Here is a 15613-nt window from a genome sequence, read left to right on the forward strand (position 1 = left end):
TGCATATTTAGAGACTGGCGATACAAAACAAAAACAAAAGTAGAAGTCATATTTGAAAAGCAGCTGATTTTATCTGTGGATGATTGTGTAAGTGGTTGTCTTTCTAAGTAATACACTAATCATAAAACTAGAAGCTAAAGCTTTGAGATACCTACTTTTTGCTTATAAATAATATTAACATCTCGTTTTAATCTAGCTGTCTGGAAGAGCTCTGTACATGTTAAAGAGTGGTGTTTTTTTCTTCAAAATGTAGGCCAAAAAATAAAACTCTATCACAAACCTAGGCTCCACTGAAGAAAAAATTGTTGGGTTTGGCTCCCATCCTGACTCCCATGCCTGGGAGAAAAGCGAGGTCCTCAAGGCCTTATGGAAAGAAGACCATCCAAATTTCAGGTAGGGAAGCTGTTAATAGAATGCACCTAGAATGAGCCCATCTATACAATCCAGCTGGACAGGTAGAAATATCCATGAAGAGGCAGTCCTTCAAATAACCTGATTCTAGGCCATATAGGACTTTAAATCAGCACCTTGAATTGCCCCCAGAAAGACACTCACACAGCAATAATGTAACTTCCGGACTCCCAGGCCTGTGTGTGCTGCTATGTTCTTGTCCAGTTAAAGTTTCTAGGTGACCTGGGAAAATGGGGTCTAATCCATGCAACCCTTGTGACTAACAAAACAATAAGGTTGTAAGATAGCGTGAGACCATTATATTTTGTTCAAAGACGAAAACCTTCTTGAATGATTCCCAGTGTGTCAATGATCATTCAGGATCTGTCATCCTGGACAACTTACTCAGGAAGAAGATAATGATAAACTCATGGACTTTATTGATTTTTCCTTTGCATTTCTAAATAGAAGACATGGTTCTCGGATATTATTAGACATGAGTGTTTTTGGAGCCATTTCCCCAGTTTCAAATTCTTATTGCCTGCTTCTTTGAAATACAGTACATGAATTTCCATTTTGTGCAGTATATCTATTTGGACATACATACATACATGTTAATGTACACATATGAATGGGGAACATGTAGGAACTACATTCCTACGCAAGCCACTGATTTGATCTGGAGAAGTTGTCCTCCTGTTCAACGTGTTCCACTTGATGGTCCTCTTTTCACTTCACAGAGGTCTTAGCAAGAGAAGCAGGAAATAGTCCTATTTTCAGGACTGCATCAATCCAAAAATGATTTTTTAGGGCTACAGGTGGGGAAGACAGGCAATTGCTGCTTGCACCTGAAGTATCATCCTTTCCCTTTCTTTTTCCCTTCCTTTTAGTGAGTACGTGGGCAAGAAATTTCTCTCTAAAGCTCATGATTAATTTTAAATGAAGCAATGAGATACAGCTATAGTGAGAAGGTCAGAAGCAAAAAACTGAGGTTAGTTCACATTTATTGTCTCCCTGATACTACTTTCACAAATCACATCCTCATACTTAATAAGCAATCACCCCTTCCTCGATTATTCCTGCAGTTGGGGAGTACATGGAGAGAAGGAGAAGGGATTTAATGTTTAATTTAGTCATTGAACAAAGCAGTCCAAAAATGTATCAGGAACATGTGTAGTGACATTAGAGCATGTAGGTTGGGGATATGAAGATATGTGTGTGTGTGTGTGTATGTATGTGTGTATGTATGTGTGTATATATGTATATGTATTTCTTGTTGCAAAAGGCTAGATTCAATGTAAGTCCTTCAACAGTTATGGATGGTAAATACAATATATATATATAAAGAAATCCCTTCCATGAAAATGACTTTGTCCCTGTGACTCCCATACCATCGAGGTTGTGCTGAACAGGAAAATGGGGAAAAAACCAATATATAAATGGTGACTGAATTTATGTACCTTGGTATATGGTTTACTAAAGATAGGAAAATGTAGTCATAAATATATATTTCAATAAATGAGGGACTTTCAGTGCTCAGGCAAAGGATTCAATGTTGGGAAAGGGTCCGATTTTCTTGATAATTTGGGAACCAGTTTTTCTTCTGGGAAATAGATGTTCATACCTTAATCAATAAAAAGTAAACTATACTTTCTCTATAAAGCTGGGCATTGATGTTTTGCCCAAATCATATTTTCACTGGTTTTCATCTGAACACAAACACAGATTTAGCTGTAAGCAGAGATTTTAATGCTTTAAAGGGAAGAATAAATTATACATAACATGAGGGCAGTTTGTTAATTGTTCCTATGTAGTGATTGATACAAAAGCTAAGGGCCAATGTTGATGTATCTTTTGTCTACTACTGATAGCATTGCTAGTTTGGGAACTGGCTTTTTTTCTTGGAAATTGATGATCATATCTTCGGATCAAAATAAATAAATTTTGATGTTTGTTACTACCAATTTTGATGTATCCTTGTTAACTACTGATCTTATGGGATTCAGCAAAACAATATATGGTACTCTTAACATTTAAGAAAAGGTATATATATACACCACCAAAAGACTATATCCAAAAACCAGATGTTGCAAGAAAAAAGGCTCCAAGAAAGACAGATACAGCTGAGCAATTGAGACTCATAAGTCTCTGAATATCCCTAGTTTTTAGAAACAGGGTACAGCACGTAACATGTAAGTCTTGGGAGGTGTTGTAAAGCCAACTGCACGGGTCATGTCCAGGTCTTCTTTTGATAATCCAGGAGCTGGCTGGAAGGTGAATCTCTGCAGAAGACTAGTAAAGAACATGAATATCTCTGTTTTGGCAAGGGTCTCACCTGGACATAATCTCCGACCTGTAACAAGGAATAGAGAACAGAGGATATGGATTTATTAGTTTTGTTAATAGTATTTTAGTTTCTCATGACATATTGGTCTGAGAGTTCACTATGAAATTCAAAATAACAAATCCAACTTAAGAAGAGAGGTTAGAATATTGAGTTATGATATCAAAGAATAATGCAAATTCTGAAAGACTGATATAAAGCCATTAAAAATACCTTGCTGAAACAGCAGGAATAAATATTTCTGTTTCCCAGAGTCATGATTTATTTAAAAAATATATATTCTTAGGATGCCCTGCCAATAAAACTGAAAGTAAAGATGTTCATAAGTACAGCTGGACCCTTTAATGCCTATGGCCTATGGCTATATTTCTTTCTAAACTGTGAGCATATAAATTTAATAAGTTATTATTATTATCATTATTACCAATAATTAATAAATTATTATTATTATCTTTCTTCTAAGTTAGCATCAATCTGGAAAAGAATAACAGCTAAAAAACTATTGACGATCAACTTTTACTTCTACTAGCCACTTTGGGAGATTTTAATCAAGGAGAAAAGCTGAATATCATTTTAATATCATTTAAAATAAGCTGCTACCTGCAGAGAAAGGCAAGAATGCATCTCTTTTTACAAATTTTCCTTCACTGCTGAGAAAATGTTCAGGATAGAATTCATAAGGTCTCTCCCACTGAGATTCATCACGGAGCACAGAAGTCAGCAAGGGAATCACATGGGTGCCCTAAAAGAGAAAGAAATGGGTAGTTTAAGAATCAGATCATACACAATGCACCAATTTATTCTATAATCCTAAAATCTCCAGTGTGTTACACAGGGCATTAATCTGCCCAATCACCTACTCTAGATTGTATAGAGAGTTTTTTAAATTGTTGAACTACATTATGCTTTTGTTTCTGTTTGCAACGATAAAATGGACTTATGAAAGGTTTTTCTGCTGCACTGGAAGCAAAAAAACAAAACAAAACAAAAACCTTCAGATGTTTACTTGATAGTAAACAGGACTGAGCTCCATAGTTCTTCTCCATATGCAATAGAAAGCTTCTTAATCCAAGGAAATATTAACACTTCATAGTCTTTATTCCTGTCCTTATTCTCCATAGATAAAGGAGTCCTAACACAGCAGATTCACATACGTTGCATGTAGATGGCAGAACAAAAAGGGTCAATAAATACAGTATTCTATGAGAATGTATTAGGATCTATAAGAAACATCGTCACTTAATTATTCTTAAGAATAGCTTGCATTCCTATTTGATCATTATGGTGGTATAAACTCTGATTTTTTTGGCTACCATAAATTAATATAACTCTCCGCCCCACACAATATATACTTGGCTCTATCTGAATGGAAGCTTGTGCCTCCATAGAGTTTGAATAAAATCAAATATGGCAGATTGGTATATTCCTAAAATTAATAAAGTCTGTGGCAAGTGATTTATGAAAGCTTTTAAAGATTGTTAATTGTTGTATTGTAATAAATGGACTGAATGTAACAAACGTAGATTTGAGCAATACAAATACCTTTGGAATGAAGTAGCCCTTAAAGTTAACATCCACTGTAGTTGCATGTGGCAAGTTTAAGGGAATGACATCAGCATATCGTTGAGCTTCATGGACTACAGCATCTGTGTATGGCATTTTTGTTCGGTGTTCGGCTCTTAGCTGAGCGTATCCAACAACATTTGTTATTTCTTCTTGGACTTTTTCTGAGATAATAAACAACAATACCCAGTAACATAAACTCAATGTGTTGGATATGGTGTTAACTCTTGAAAATATAAAATTGTGATGGTAGGAGATCCAAATTTTCTTTGGAAATTAAAGAGGAATAGTGCATTCACTAGTTCAAATTAAAGAAGATATATGCAGAGAAAAATAAAACAGGAGCTTTAATTGTATATATGATCCCTGTGTGTTTTGCACATAATACTGTGATATATCAGATTGAGCAATGCGGTGGCCTACAGGTGAAGACGCCTCTCACTCTCATAGGTTGAGAATTCAATCCTAGGCAGTGACAGATGTTTATCAGGGCACAAAGAGAAAATATTTCCTGAAAATTCTGTGTAGGCATTAGGAAGCATATCCAGCCAGTAAACACTCAGCTCCATTCAGTTCAACTGACCCTACCCTGAAGCAAGGGATTACAGGGTCGTAAAAAGAAGAAAAAACTGTGTGCTGCCACCACGTGGCTGGGTGGAGAAATCACAATGTGGGCAGTCAGACCCTCCTACTATATGATGTATTTCCTTTCCCCTCCCCTTTCTGGGATGGACTTCCTCCTCCCTCTTGCCTAGTGAGCCATGCTTCATTAGCAGAAAACATGGGGTCCCAATATGCAGACCCTGGGAACATTATCATCTTCTAACCTTGGAGACACCTCGGGAATATCTTGGAAATGCTGTACAACGTCATCTGAATTGCAATAAAGGTATTTCTATATAAAAGGTGTTTCTACGAGTTTAAACTATCTGGAGAGACCTGTTAAAGTTAATTATATCTGCTTACACAGACCATAGAAGTCTTACAAGAGATTAATTAAAGCACAACACGTCGTTCCAGAATAGTTAGAAGATGGTTTTAAATTCCTCTTGTCTGCATGTTGCTCAACAAACAAAAGTTAGAAAATTTTTCTGCAATCAAGTTTAAAGTAATTTGAATTCCCTCTCTCTGCATCCTTGCTCAGTCAAAAGACAAGTACTAATTTTACTGCCTGCAATCCATCGTTTATGCATGTTATCTGCTAAGCTTAAGTGAAAAAAAAAAATCAGTGATCAATTTAACTAGCTGCATTGTGTGTGTGTTGTCTACAAGTAAGAAGTCAAGGATAACAATTACTCTTACTGGCCTGCATGTGTTTATCTCAATGAAGTTTAAAGTCCAGTTAGAAATATGTTTTAATTTCTAAAATCTGCAATTTAAAGTCTGTAACGTTTCTACAAGCAAGTTTAAACAGTCAGGAAATGCAATCTGAATTCCTTCTCTCTGCATCCCTCATGTGCATGTTGTTTCTGAGCAAGGCAGAGATAACAAAGGATTTGGAGATAACATCCTGTGAGCTTTTGTTTGAAAAGGCTAGTAAACATCTCATTGCCTCTTTGCCAGTTCTTGCCTGCAATTAGAATCACTGTTTGCACCTTCAAGTTTGTCAAACGAAAGGAAAGTTTTAAGAAAGTTCCTGCCTGCCTTTTTCAAATAGTTTTTCTCTAAAAGTTTCAGAGATTCACCTTTTGAAAAACAACTCTGCTTCTCTGGCCAGCTATTAAGTGGCCAGAAGGATAGACAATAAAGTAATTTGTTGTCCTGGTAACCAGCTCTTGGTGGTTAACCCCACCTCAGGAATGCGAGCTGTGCAACAGCTTGTAAGCTTGATGTTATACAGAGAGAAAAGCATTCATTGATAGCCATTGTCTTCAGAGTTGAATTTTTCTCAAACAAAATTTTGCCAGTTGCAAATGAAACCTATGCAAGCATTTCTACAGAGATCATCCTGTGCTATTAGCCATTGGTTTTTAAAGTTGAGCTCCAACAAAAGTTTGCCAGCTAGCAATTTTTTTTTCCTCCTTCCTCTCTCTTGAGAAAACAACAATAAAAGAGCAATTAAGCAATTAGTTGCCTAGCAACAGGCAGGAGTCCTCGTGGCCAATCTAAAACGCTTAAATTGTCTGCAAATTCAAACGCAGCTGAAAGCTTTTATACAGAGAGACTTTGATTCACACTTATGGCAAGCTATGCAAGCATTTTTATATGATAGGAAAATGATCTAAAATCCTAAAACAGGTGTTTTAAACCTCCAAAAAAGGAGATCATTCAGCAAGCAAATCAATCCTACCCAGCCCACTAGCTTAAACAAAGAAACGAGGGAGCAATTATCCTCTGTCAGTGACAAGTTACAGCCTACGGTTTAGCTCTCAACACGGAGAGGCAGTTCCTCCAAGGGTTTCAAACCGGCTCACAACTTGTGCTCATAGGGAAGAAGAGTTGCTTCACTTAATGTCTCAACTTAAGCTAGGGAAGGTACCAAGCTTGCATCCAAACAGCGACCCTAGTGGTCAAGAGGTGAAGTTCATTGAAGTACTCACCTACACAAGCAGCATTCAAGTGGCTGCTCAGCAATTAAAAGGCTTGTCCTCAGGCACATGTAGAGTGCCCCAGCCCCACTAGCTTAAACAAAGGAACGAGGGAGCAATTATCCTCTGTCAGTGACAAGTTACAGCCTACGGTTTAGCTCTCAACACGGAGAGACAGTTCCTCCAAGGGTTCAAACCGGCTCACAACTTGTGCTCATAGGGAAGAAGAGTTGCTTCACTTAATGTCCTAACTTAAGCTAGGGAAGATACCAGGCTTGCATCCATACAGCGACCCTAGTGGTCAAGAGGTGAAGTTCATTGAAGTACTCACCTACACAAGCAGCATTCCAGTGGCAGCTCAGCATTAAAAAGCTTGTCCTCAGGCACATGTAGAGTGCCCCTAGTGGTCAAAGGGTGAACTTTCTTGAAGTCCCTAACCACGCAGAAGGTGCCCCTAGTGGCCAACAGGTGAACTTCCCTGAAGTCTCTGACCGCACAGAAGGCGCCCCCTAGTGGTCGAAGAGCAAAGTTCACCGAATTTAATCAGAAAATATCTAGAAAATTTCTGTATCTGTCTTAGCCATGGCGGAATGTCTCACTGATTTTGAAGAACCGGTTCAGCCAGACAACCCTGAATTGCATCAAGAAGATGGAAGACCCAAGCGTACAATAAAACCAACCCAGAAACTCAAAGAAATTTATGAGGCAAAGAAAGATGAATTTTCCAGTAATCTGTCACAGTTATGGGACAGAACCGCACACGCCATAACAATTTTGCTCAACCCTAATGGTAATCCTACTGAATTAATAGACTCCATAGATCGCCTATTTGTAGCTTATGAACGTTACCAGCGGCTGTCTACAAAATACATAGGTTTTTTGAATGACTCTAATGTAGACGATTCCTCAACAGAATTAATTAAAATTGAGGATCTGAACCAGCAAAGAGATCTCCTGGTGCAAGAGGCAAAGTATAAGGCAAAAAAGCATATTGCTGACCTGCAAGAAACTAGATCTCATAGGTCTACCTCAAGCAGACGCACAGCATGCTCTGTTAGATCCTCTCGCTCCAGAGCTTCAACGATACATGACAAGCTACTAGAAGCACGTGCATACCTAGAAGCAAAGAAAGTACAAGCTTCCTTTGCCAAACAGGAAGCAGAGATGGAAGCACAGGAGAAAGCCCGTCAAGCAGAGATGGAAGCCCAGAGAAAAATCCGCCAAGCAGAGGAAGAAGCCCAAATGAAAATTCTGCAGATAGAAAAGAAACGAGTGGCTGCTTTAGCAAAGCTGAAGATCTATGAACAAGCAGCGAAGAAAAACACCAATGCGGAGTGCTCCATACCAATAGAAGTGAAGGCTCCAATGGAGCGCACCAGTCAATATGTGTTAAAGCAAAATGTTTGCAACGATGCAAAGCCATCTTCTGCACTTCCCACAAACATCATAGAGATCCCAAAACTGCAAGGGCCTGCACTCCTTCAACACCGCAGCACAAGTGCATCTTCTGCACTGCCGACAAAAATTATAGACATCCCAGAACTGCAAGGGCCTGCACTCCTTCAACACCGCAGCACAAGTGCATTTTCGGCACTTCCCACTCACCAGTCAAAGACCACAGAACAACCAGGGCCTACACCTCCTCTCCAAAACAACACAGGTGTGTCAGCTGTACTTCCTACAACCACCGCAGAAGTCCCGAGCCTGCAAGGGCCCACACCTCTTCTTCAAAGCAACACAGGTGCGTCAGCTGTGCTCCCGCCAAACAGCACAGAAGCCCTGCACCTGCCAGGGCCTACACCACTGCTTCTTCAAAACGCCACAGGTGCATCAGCTATGCTTCCTCCAAACAGCACAGAAGCTCCGCGCCTGACAGAGCCTACACCTCTCCTCCAAAACAACACAGGTGCATCAGCTGTGCTTCCCACAACCACCGTAGAAGTCCTGAGCCTGCAAGAGCCTACACCTCTTCAACCAAACAACACAGGTGCATCAGCTGTGCTCCCGCCAAACAACACAGAAGCTCCGCGCCTGACAGAGCCTACACCTCTTCTTCAAAACAACACAGGTGCGTCAACACCTCAAATTGCATTACCTCTTGCCAGTGACAACATAATTTCCAGCAATGATCAATGGTTGAATCAACAACCAGCACAAATTGTAGAGCTTACACCACAGTTAAATGATCCTGCAACATCATTTTATCCTGGTGTACCTGATCCTTATTCACCAGAGAACCCTCACACCCATGAGGTTCCACAAGTTTCTTCGGCATCAAAGAGTGAGAGACCAGACCTCCCTGAGTACGCCAAACACGCGACTCGTCGAGAGCTTACCGCCAATAGCCTCTCAAAGTTTAATGACTATCCAGAAGACTTCAGATCCTGGAAAACAATCTTCAGAGCTGTTGTTGGTGATCTCAACCTTACCGCCAGAAAGGAACTCGACCTACTCTTTTCCTTTCCCCTATTCTCATATTTTTGCAGGTTTATAAGTCATCATGCCTGGATGAACAATGAACCCAGCTTCGACTTCGCTGAATCCAGTGTGCCTGCTCCATTACCATCACCAAGGTATGATAACACAGCAGCTCAACACAGAGACTCACGTGGAGCTGTGTCTACAAGACAGATGGACATCTCACTTCCTGTATCATCTCCTCCTCTATGGAGTGATTCAGGTGGTAGCATTTCACCTCCTGTACCATCCTCTCCTCTTTGGAGTGATTCAGGTGGTGGCAACTCACATCCTGTACCACCTCCTCCTAAATGGAGCGATTCAGGTGGTGGGGACGAATACGCTACAGGTGCTGTGCTTCATATGGCCATTTTGCTAAAAATTGAAAAGCCTTCATCAAGTGCACAGAATGTGGCAGCGACAAACATGATACAGCTACGCATCCTGATCCACTTCCAGACAATCCACAGCAACCACCTGTATCCAACCCTGCTTCAAGTTATGGCGGGGAGCAGCATGGCGGGGAGCATCAAAGTCATGCTACCAATGTTTCATCTTCACCCAATCTCCAAGCTAGAGACCTTGTTCTGTTTAAGGACCAACGAGCTCAGGAATGGAAAGGCACTAAAACCTCCATATCAAGGCGTGTCCCTGAACGACGCCCTTCTCACTGGTCCAAACTTAACCAACAACCTCGTAGGTGTACTCATGAGGTTCAGAAAAAAACCCGTCGCCTTAACAGCTGACACTGAGCAAATGTTTCATTGCTTAAAAGTAAGAGAAGACCATAGGAACTTCTTAAGGTTTCTGTGGCACCGTGACAACAACATGGACAATGACATCACCGAATATTGCATGAAAGTACATGTCTTTGGAAACAGTCCCTCACCTGCTGTTGCAACATATGGTCTACGAAGGACCGCTCTAGAAGGTGAGAAAGACTATGGTGCAGATGCTCGACATTTTGTCGAAAGGGACTTCTATGTGGACGATGGACTCAAATCCCATTACAGAACTCATCCTGCTTCTACCTCTTGAAGACTGAACTCGTTGCTTTCCCTGTTGGATCCTGCCTTCAAGAAGAAAAGTGCCTTCAACCTGATCCAGACTATTGAAGCCTGAAAAGGCAATTGTTATTGTTGCAATATATATGCATGTTCTTTTATATCTTTCAGGTCTTGAACGCAACAAGCAAAACCTCAGCCTGAAATGGCAGTTTATTATTGCAATATGTATGCATGTTTATTTTATATATCTCAGGTTTTTATGTCCTATATGGACGCATGTTTACCTCTTATATCTCTCAGGTTTTTATGCCTCATATATCATGTTTATTTTTATATCCCTCAAGTTTACATTTATATGTATGCATGTTTATTTTTATATATTTTTCTCAGATGTATTACCTATACTTCTTAGGCGTTTTCTGACAACAACAAACCACAAACGTGTTCACATTTGCATAACTACCGTTATGGGATTTTATATGGTGGTATTATGAAATACCAGACGGGGAGTGTGCTGCCACCACGTGGCTGGGTGGAGAAATCACAATGTGGGCAGTCAGACCCTCCTACTATATGATGTATTTCCTTTCCCCTCCCCTTTCTGGGATGGACTTCCTCCTCCCTCTTGCCTAGTGAGCCATGCTTCATTAGCAGAAAACATGGGGTCCCAATATGCAGACCCTGGGAACATTATCATCTTCTAACCTTGGAGACACCTCGGGAATATCTTGGAAATGCTGTACAACGTCATCTGAATTGCAATAAAGGTATTTCTATATAAAAGGTGTTTCTACGAGTTTAAACTATCTGGAGAGACCTGTTAAAGTTAATTATATCTGCTTACACAGACCATAGAAGTCTTACAAGAGATTAATTAAAGCACAACACGTCGTTCCAGAATAAACTGTGATATATCAGATAACACCATGCTAGAATTCAACCTGACCATTCAGTTTGGTTGTGAAGAGACATTTTGTTGCTGGTTCCCCTCTTGAATAGGTGCCTGGAGGGTGAACCAGGTAGCAGGCCTTCTGAATGGCAGACCCAATTCAGTATGGAAGAATCTCCTTTGGAGCTACAAATGCCGCCTAACATATTGACACTTCATAAAATAGCCAAAGCTGTCCTAACTCAGCCTAAGAAAATCACAGACACAAAGATAAATCTTATTTCATTGCTAAAATGGTTTTCAAAAAGAAAAAAGGTTTGCTGAATCCCCTCAGGCTGTGACCCGCCTGTAACACCACTTCATCTTCTGAGTCTGAGCTGGCCAGGAGAAAAGTAGTCCTGTTTCAGCAGGCATTGAGATTCTAAGGTAGATTAAGCCATTGGGAACCTATGAGTATTGTTATTGTTTCATGGGGATTTAAATAATTCTGTTTGTGTTTGTGTGGATATGACTTTATTGTGCCCTGCCTGGAGTCTCTGTTGGTCTTACTGGGTTTTGCGTATTGTAAGTAATATAATAGACTCCAACGTCTTGCACCATCATAGTTGTCCAGTAACTAATAGCATGTACTCACTAAATTCTAGAGCTACACCATGCTTTGGATTTGGCTTCCAAAACATGCTCTGGAGCATAGAGAGGGATGGGGGAAAAAAACAAATTGCTTTAAGGCAGATGTTTCATTTGTGCTTCTGCATGATTTAAGTCAGTACACAAAATTGGAAATGGAATTCTTTGCCACCCTCCCCTTTCACTTAGGTATTATCCAAAGTCACTGTCACGTACCTTCGTTACTCCAGATCTAACACTGCATACATGAAATCAAGATACTAAAATAATGGAAGCTGTCAAATTGTAAAGCACTTACTTTGAATTAAAGGGTACTTCATCATTAGCGTAAAGGCCCAAAACAGAGTGCTTGAGATTGTTTCCACCCCAGCAATGAATAGATTTGTCATGGATTCTTCTAGATTTGTATCGTTGAAATACCCATTGTTCTGTATCTTCCTTTCCTAAAGTTAAAAGAAATGAAATGCCATGTACAAAGACCTGCATCTCTCAGTTAATGATGTTGGATTAATCTAAATCTGATCAAAGTTTAATATATTCACAGTTTATTTATTGTGTTTTAAAGAAAAACCCTTTGAAAATATGTAGCTGTTATTGTAAGTCTTTGAACATATTTTTTCCTGAAATACAGTATATTACTTTCTATGGAATTGATGTAACTACCCCAATAATACTCTTTTATAATGAAGCTATCTCTTCTTTGACGCAAATTATCTAAGAATCAAAACAACAACTTCATCATAAATAAATATGTTCCTCAAATGCCTGCCAACGTGTAGGAATTGAAAGCAAATTGTTCATTACTGATATGCATACAGAAGCATAATTCATTATGGGTTTCATAACATTAAATGTACAAGAAATATATAAAAAAATTCTGAGTTATTATTGTCCTAGGATTCTCAAGGCCTTTGAAGATGAGGCTAAGTAGTGATTAGTGGCCACAATATTGCTGGTTAGTGACTATAATACAAACAACCTTTCAAAATTAGAGTACTGAAGACCAGGCAAAATAAATGATTGCTCATTTGATTTGAAGACCATTGCAAATTTGTTTGGTTTGCTTTTTGATGAAAAACTTCAGGCTGCCATTTCTGCACATTATATTACCTGTCGCTGTTGTACAAGATAAGAATCAATAAAGTTTCTTTTGTCATTTTCATCCAGATTATTGAGACATTGAATGAAGTTTTCAGTGACAAAAGCATTCAATTCTCTTCTGTTTGTCAGGGCTTTCTTATGAGCACCAAAAAGGAAGCCAAGCATGGGAAACATGTTATACAACTGAAACACACAAAATAAAGGAAGTCACATACCTAGAATATCACTTTGGACAGACTTTACAAATGATGTCTGTTTATATATAAACATAATAATGTAGAGCAACTACAATTCAGAGATGGACTTCCTATTAGTTTCCTTAAACATAGGGCTTGCAATATGTAGTATCCAGGAAATTTTTCCACCACAAATTTGATGGGGAATTTTGGAGGTCCTGCCATAGAAAGTTCTAGTTAATATTGTATTGCTCTCATTAACATATTTAATTCTCATCTATTTGTTCTTAGTGATTGAAACACATTTGAATTAGATTCTAGTCTTTCTTACATATCTTCTGTAAATTGACTGGAAAATGGAACCAGAATTTCATCAAGTTCCCATTGCAAGGAGTGTTTGATATAGGATATAAATAAGATGTACCTCCATACATATTTGTACATTCAAGTGGAAGAATGATGGAAATATTGTGTCACTTTTAAATATATAAAATATTTTACATATATAAAATATATTACAAAGTTTTTCAATATTAGGCATTAGATTCTGGATTTTGCAATGAATCCTGCCTTGCACACTGCATTGCCTACACATTAAATGAGCTTTTAATGCTTGTCAGATGAATAGTCATTACCTGCACTGAGGGGCTTCCCGTAAGCCTGGCATTTTCTGTTGCCAAGCTCAATAATTTAATAAATCTTGGATCTTCATAATCATATCGCTTCCCAAGTAAAATGGATACTATGATATTCGCAACAGCTGCAGTCATAATTCCTCTGAATTCAAAGGGTTTTCCTAGATGTCAAATATGGAATTTTGTCAACATTGTAATATGGGAAGAGGTGAACATTACGTAATCTCATAGAGAAAGGGACACTATTAATTTTCCTGTACTTGTTGCAAGAAAGATCATGAGTTTTTTTTAAATAAAATTTTTTTCTCTTTTTTTTTAAAAAAATCTCTCTCTCTTTCATCCTTTTCTCTCTCCTATTTGCACTTTGTGTTTCTACTATTTTATAGTTTTTTTTCTGATTTGAGTTTTTATTACCTTTTAGCATTGTAAAAGCCCTTCAATAAAAACTATTTAAACAGAACAACAGTTCTGCAAGTCTGGAATAGGTCATGAAGAAACCTCAACCCCTTCAAGATAACATAAGATAGATAACCTCTTTAGCCCAAGAAGAAACACCAACTCACCTTTATATGATTCAAACTTCTTTATCAGGAAACTGCACTCTTCAGCTATTCTGCTTTCCATAGACTTCTTACCCATCCCATAGTCCCGTAATGTGGTTAACATAAATCGCCTCATCACTTTCCAGTTCTCACCATGGGAAAAAGCTACTCCTGAAAAACCAAAGAGTATTCAAAATTTCAACTGATTCTGAAGAGAGCTAATCTCTACAGGTAATCCATTGGCTCTTCCAACCCAAGGAACATTTCTTAAACATTCAGTTAAGTTTTCCAATTTTTCTATCTTAAAAATGTCTGTACTTCAACTCCCAGAATTCCCCAGCCAATTCTGTAAGTTGAAATCCATATGTCTTAATGAATAGAAAAATGTGGGTTAGACAGCATCACCACCAGATGGATTCATAGCTGGCTGACAGGCCGTACTCAGCGTGTGGTCCTCAATGGAACCGCATCTACGTGGAAGGAAGTGTGTAGTGGGGTGACCCTGGACTCTGTTCTGGGCCCAGTGCTCTTCAACAACTTCATCGACGATTTGGATGAGGGGATAGATGGGGAACTCATCAGATCTGCAGACAACACCAAGCTGGCAGGAATAGCCAACACTCCAGAAGACAGGCTTAAGATACAGGAGGATCTGGACAGACTCGAACACTGGGCACTATCTAACAAAATGAAATTCAATGGTGAAAAAAGTAAGGTTCTACATTTAGGGAAGAAAAACCAGTAGTGTGCTGCAGCTGCCAAAAAAGCCAACACAGTGCTAGTATGCATTAACAGAGGGATAGAATCAAGATCATGTGAAGTATTAATACCACTTTACAATGCCTTGATAAGGCCACACTTGGAATACTGTATGCAGTTTTGGTCAACACAATGTAAAAATGATGTTGTACAGAGAAGAGCAACAAAGATGATCAGGGGAATGGAAGGTAAAACATAGAAGGAATGGCTGCTGGAATTGGGTACGTCTAGTTTAATGAAGGGGCAGGGGAGGGACATGATAGCAGTGTTCCAATATCTCAGGGGCTGCCACAAAGAAGAGAAAGTCAAACTATTCTCCAAAGCACCTGAAGGCAGGACTAGAATCAACGTATGGAAACTATTCAAGGAGAGAAGCAACCTATCTTAGCAAAAGCTATACTATACTGTTTTTCTGAAGTTGCTTCCTATATTTAGTTTCTGACATGGTTTTTTCTTTTTCAGTTTCTATCCACAGTTATTATTATTATTATTATTTAAAAAACTTTCCTTTTTCCCTGTGTTCCCTTATACCTCTTTCACTTATTATTTTGGAACAAGCTGAGTTATTTATAAATTAAAAACTACTTTCAGTCAT

At 38.9% G+C, this 15613-nt stretch overlaps 1 protein-coding gene and 1 long non-coding RNA gene across 2 annotated transcripts in view; one reads left to right on the plus strand and one right to left on the minus strand.

The window, feature by feature from the left end:
- LOC310632646 overlaps positions 1 to 15613 on the plus strand; it is a 1302393-nt gene that overhangs the window by 553371 nt on the left and 733409 nt on the right. The gene's annotated exons all lie outside the window — the stretch shown is intronic.
- Positions 1 to 15613, minus strand: part of LOC310632521 (uncharacterized protein) — a gene marked incomplete at its 3' end in the record, with an annotated part of 33060 nt that overhangs the window by 15536 nt on the left and 1911 nt on the right. The window contains exons 3-10 of the mRNA XM_083349750.1: positions 14281 to 14430; positions 13718 to 13878; positions 12916 to 13089; positions 12104 to 12248; positions 9434 to 9589; positions 4277 to 4461; positions 3335 to 3476; positions 2581 to 2743 (exon numbers count right to left, since the gene is read on the minus strand). Of these exons, the coding sequence (XP_083205876.1) occupies positions 2581 to 2743; positions 3335 to 3476; positions 4277 to 4461; positions 9434 to 9589; positions 12104 to 12248; positions 12916 to 13089; positions 13718 to 13878; positions 14281 to 14430 (1276 nt within the window). The remainder of the gene's footprint in view (positions 1 to 2580; positions 2744 to 3334; positions 3477 to 4276; positions 4462 to 9433; positions 9590 to 12103; positions 12249 to 12915; positions 13090 to 13717; positions 13879 to 14280; positions 14431 to 15613) is intronic.

The sequence above is a fragment of the Vipera ursinii genome (genome assembly GCF_947247035.1).
Source record: "Vipera ursinii genome assembly, chromosome: 1".
NCBI lineage: Eukaryota > Metazoa > Chordata > Lepidosauria > Squamata > Viperidae > Vipera > Vipera ursinii.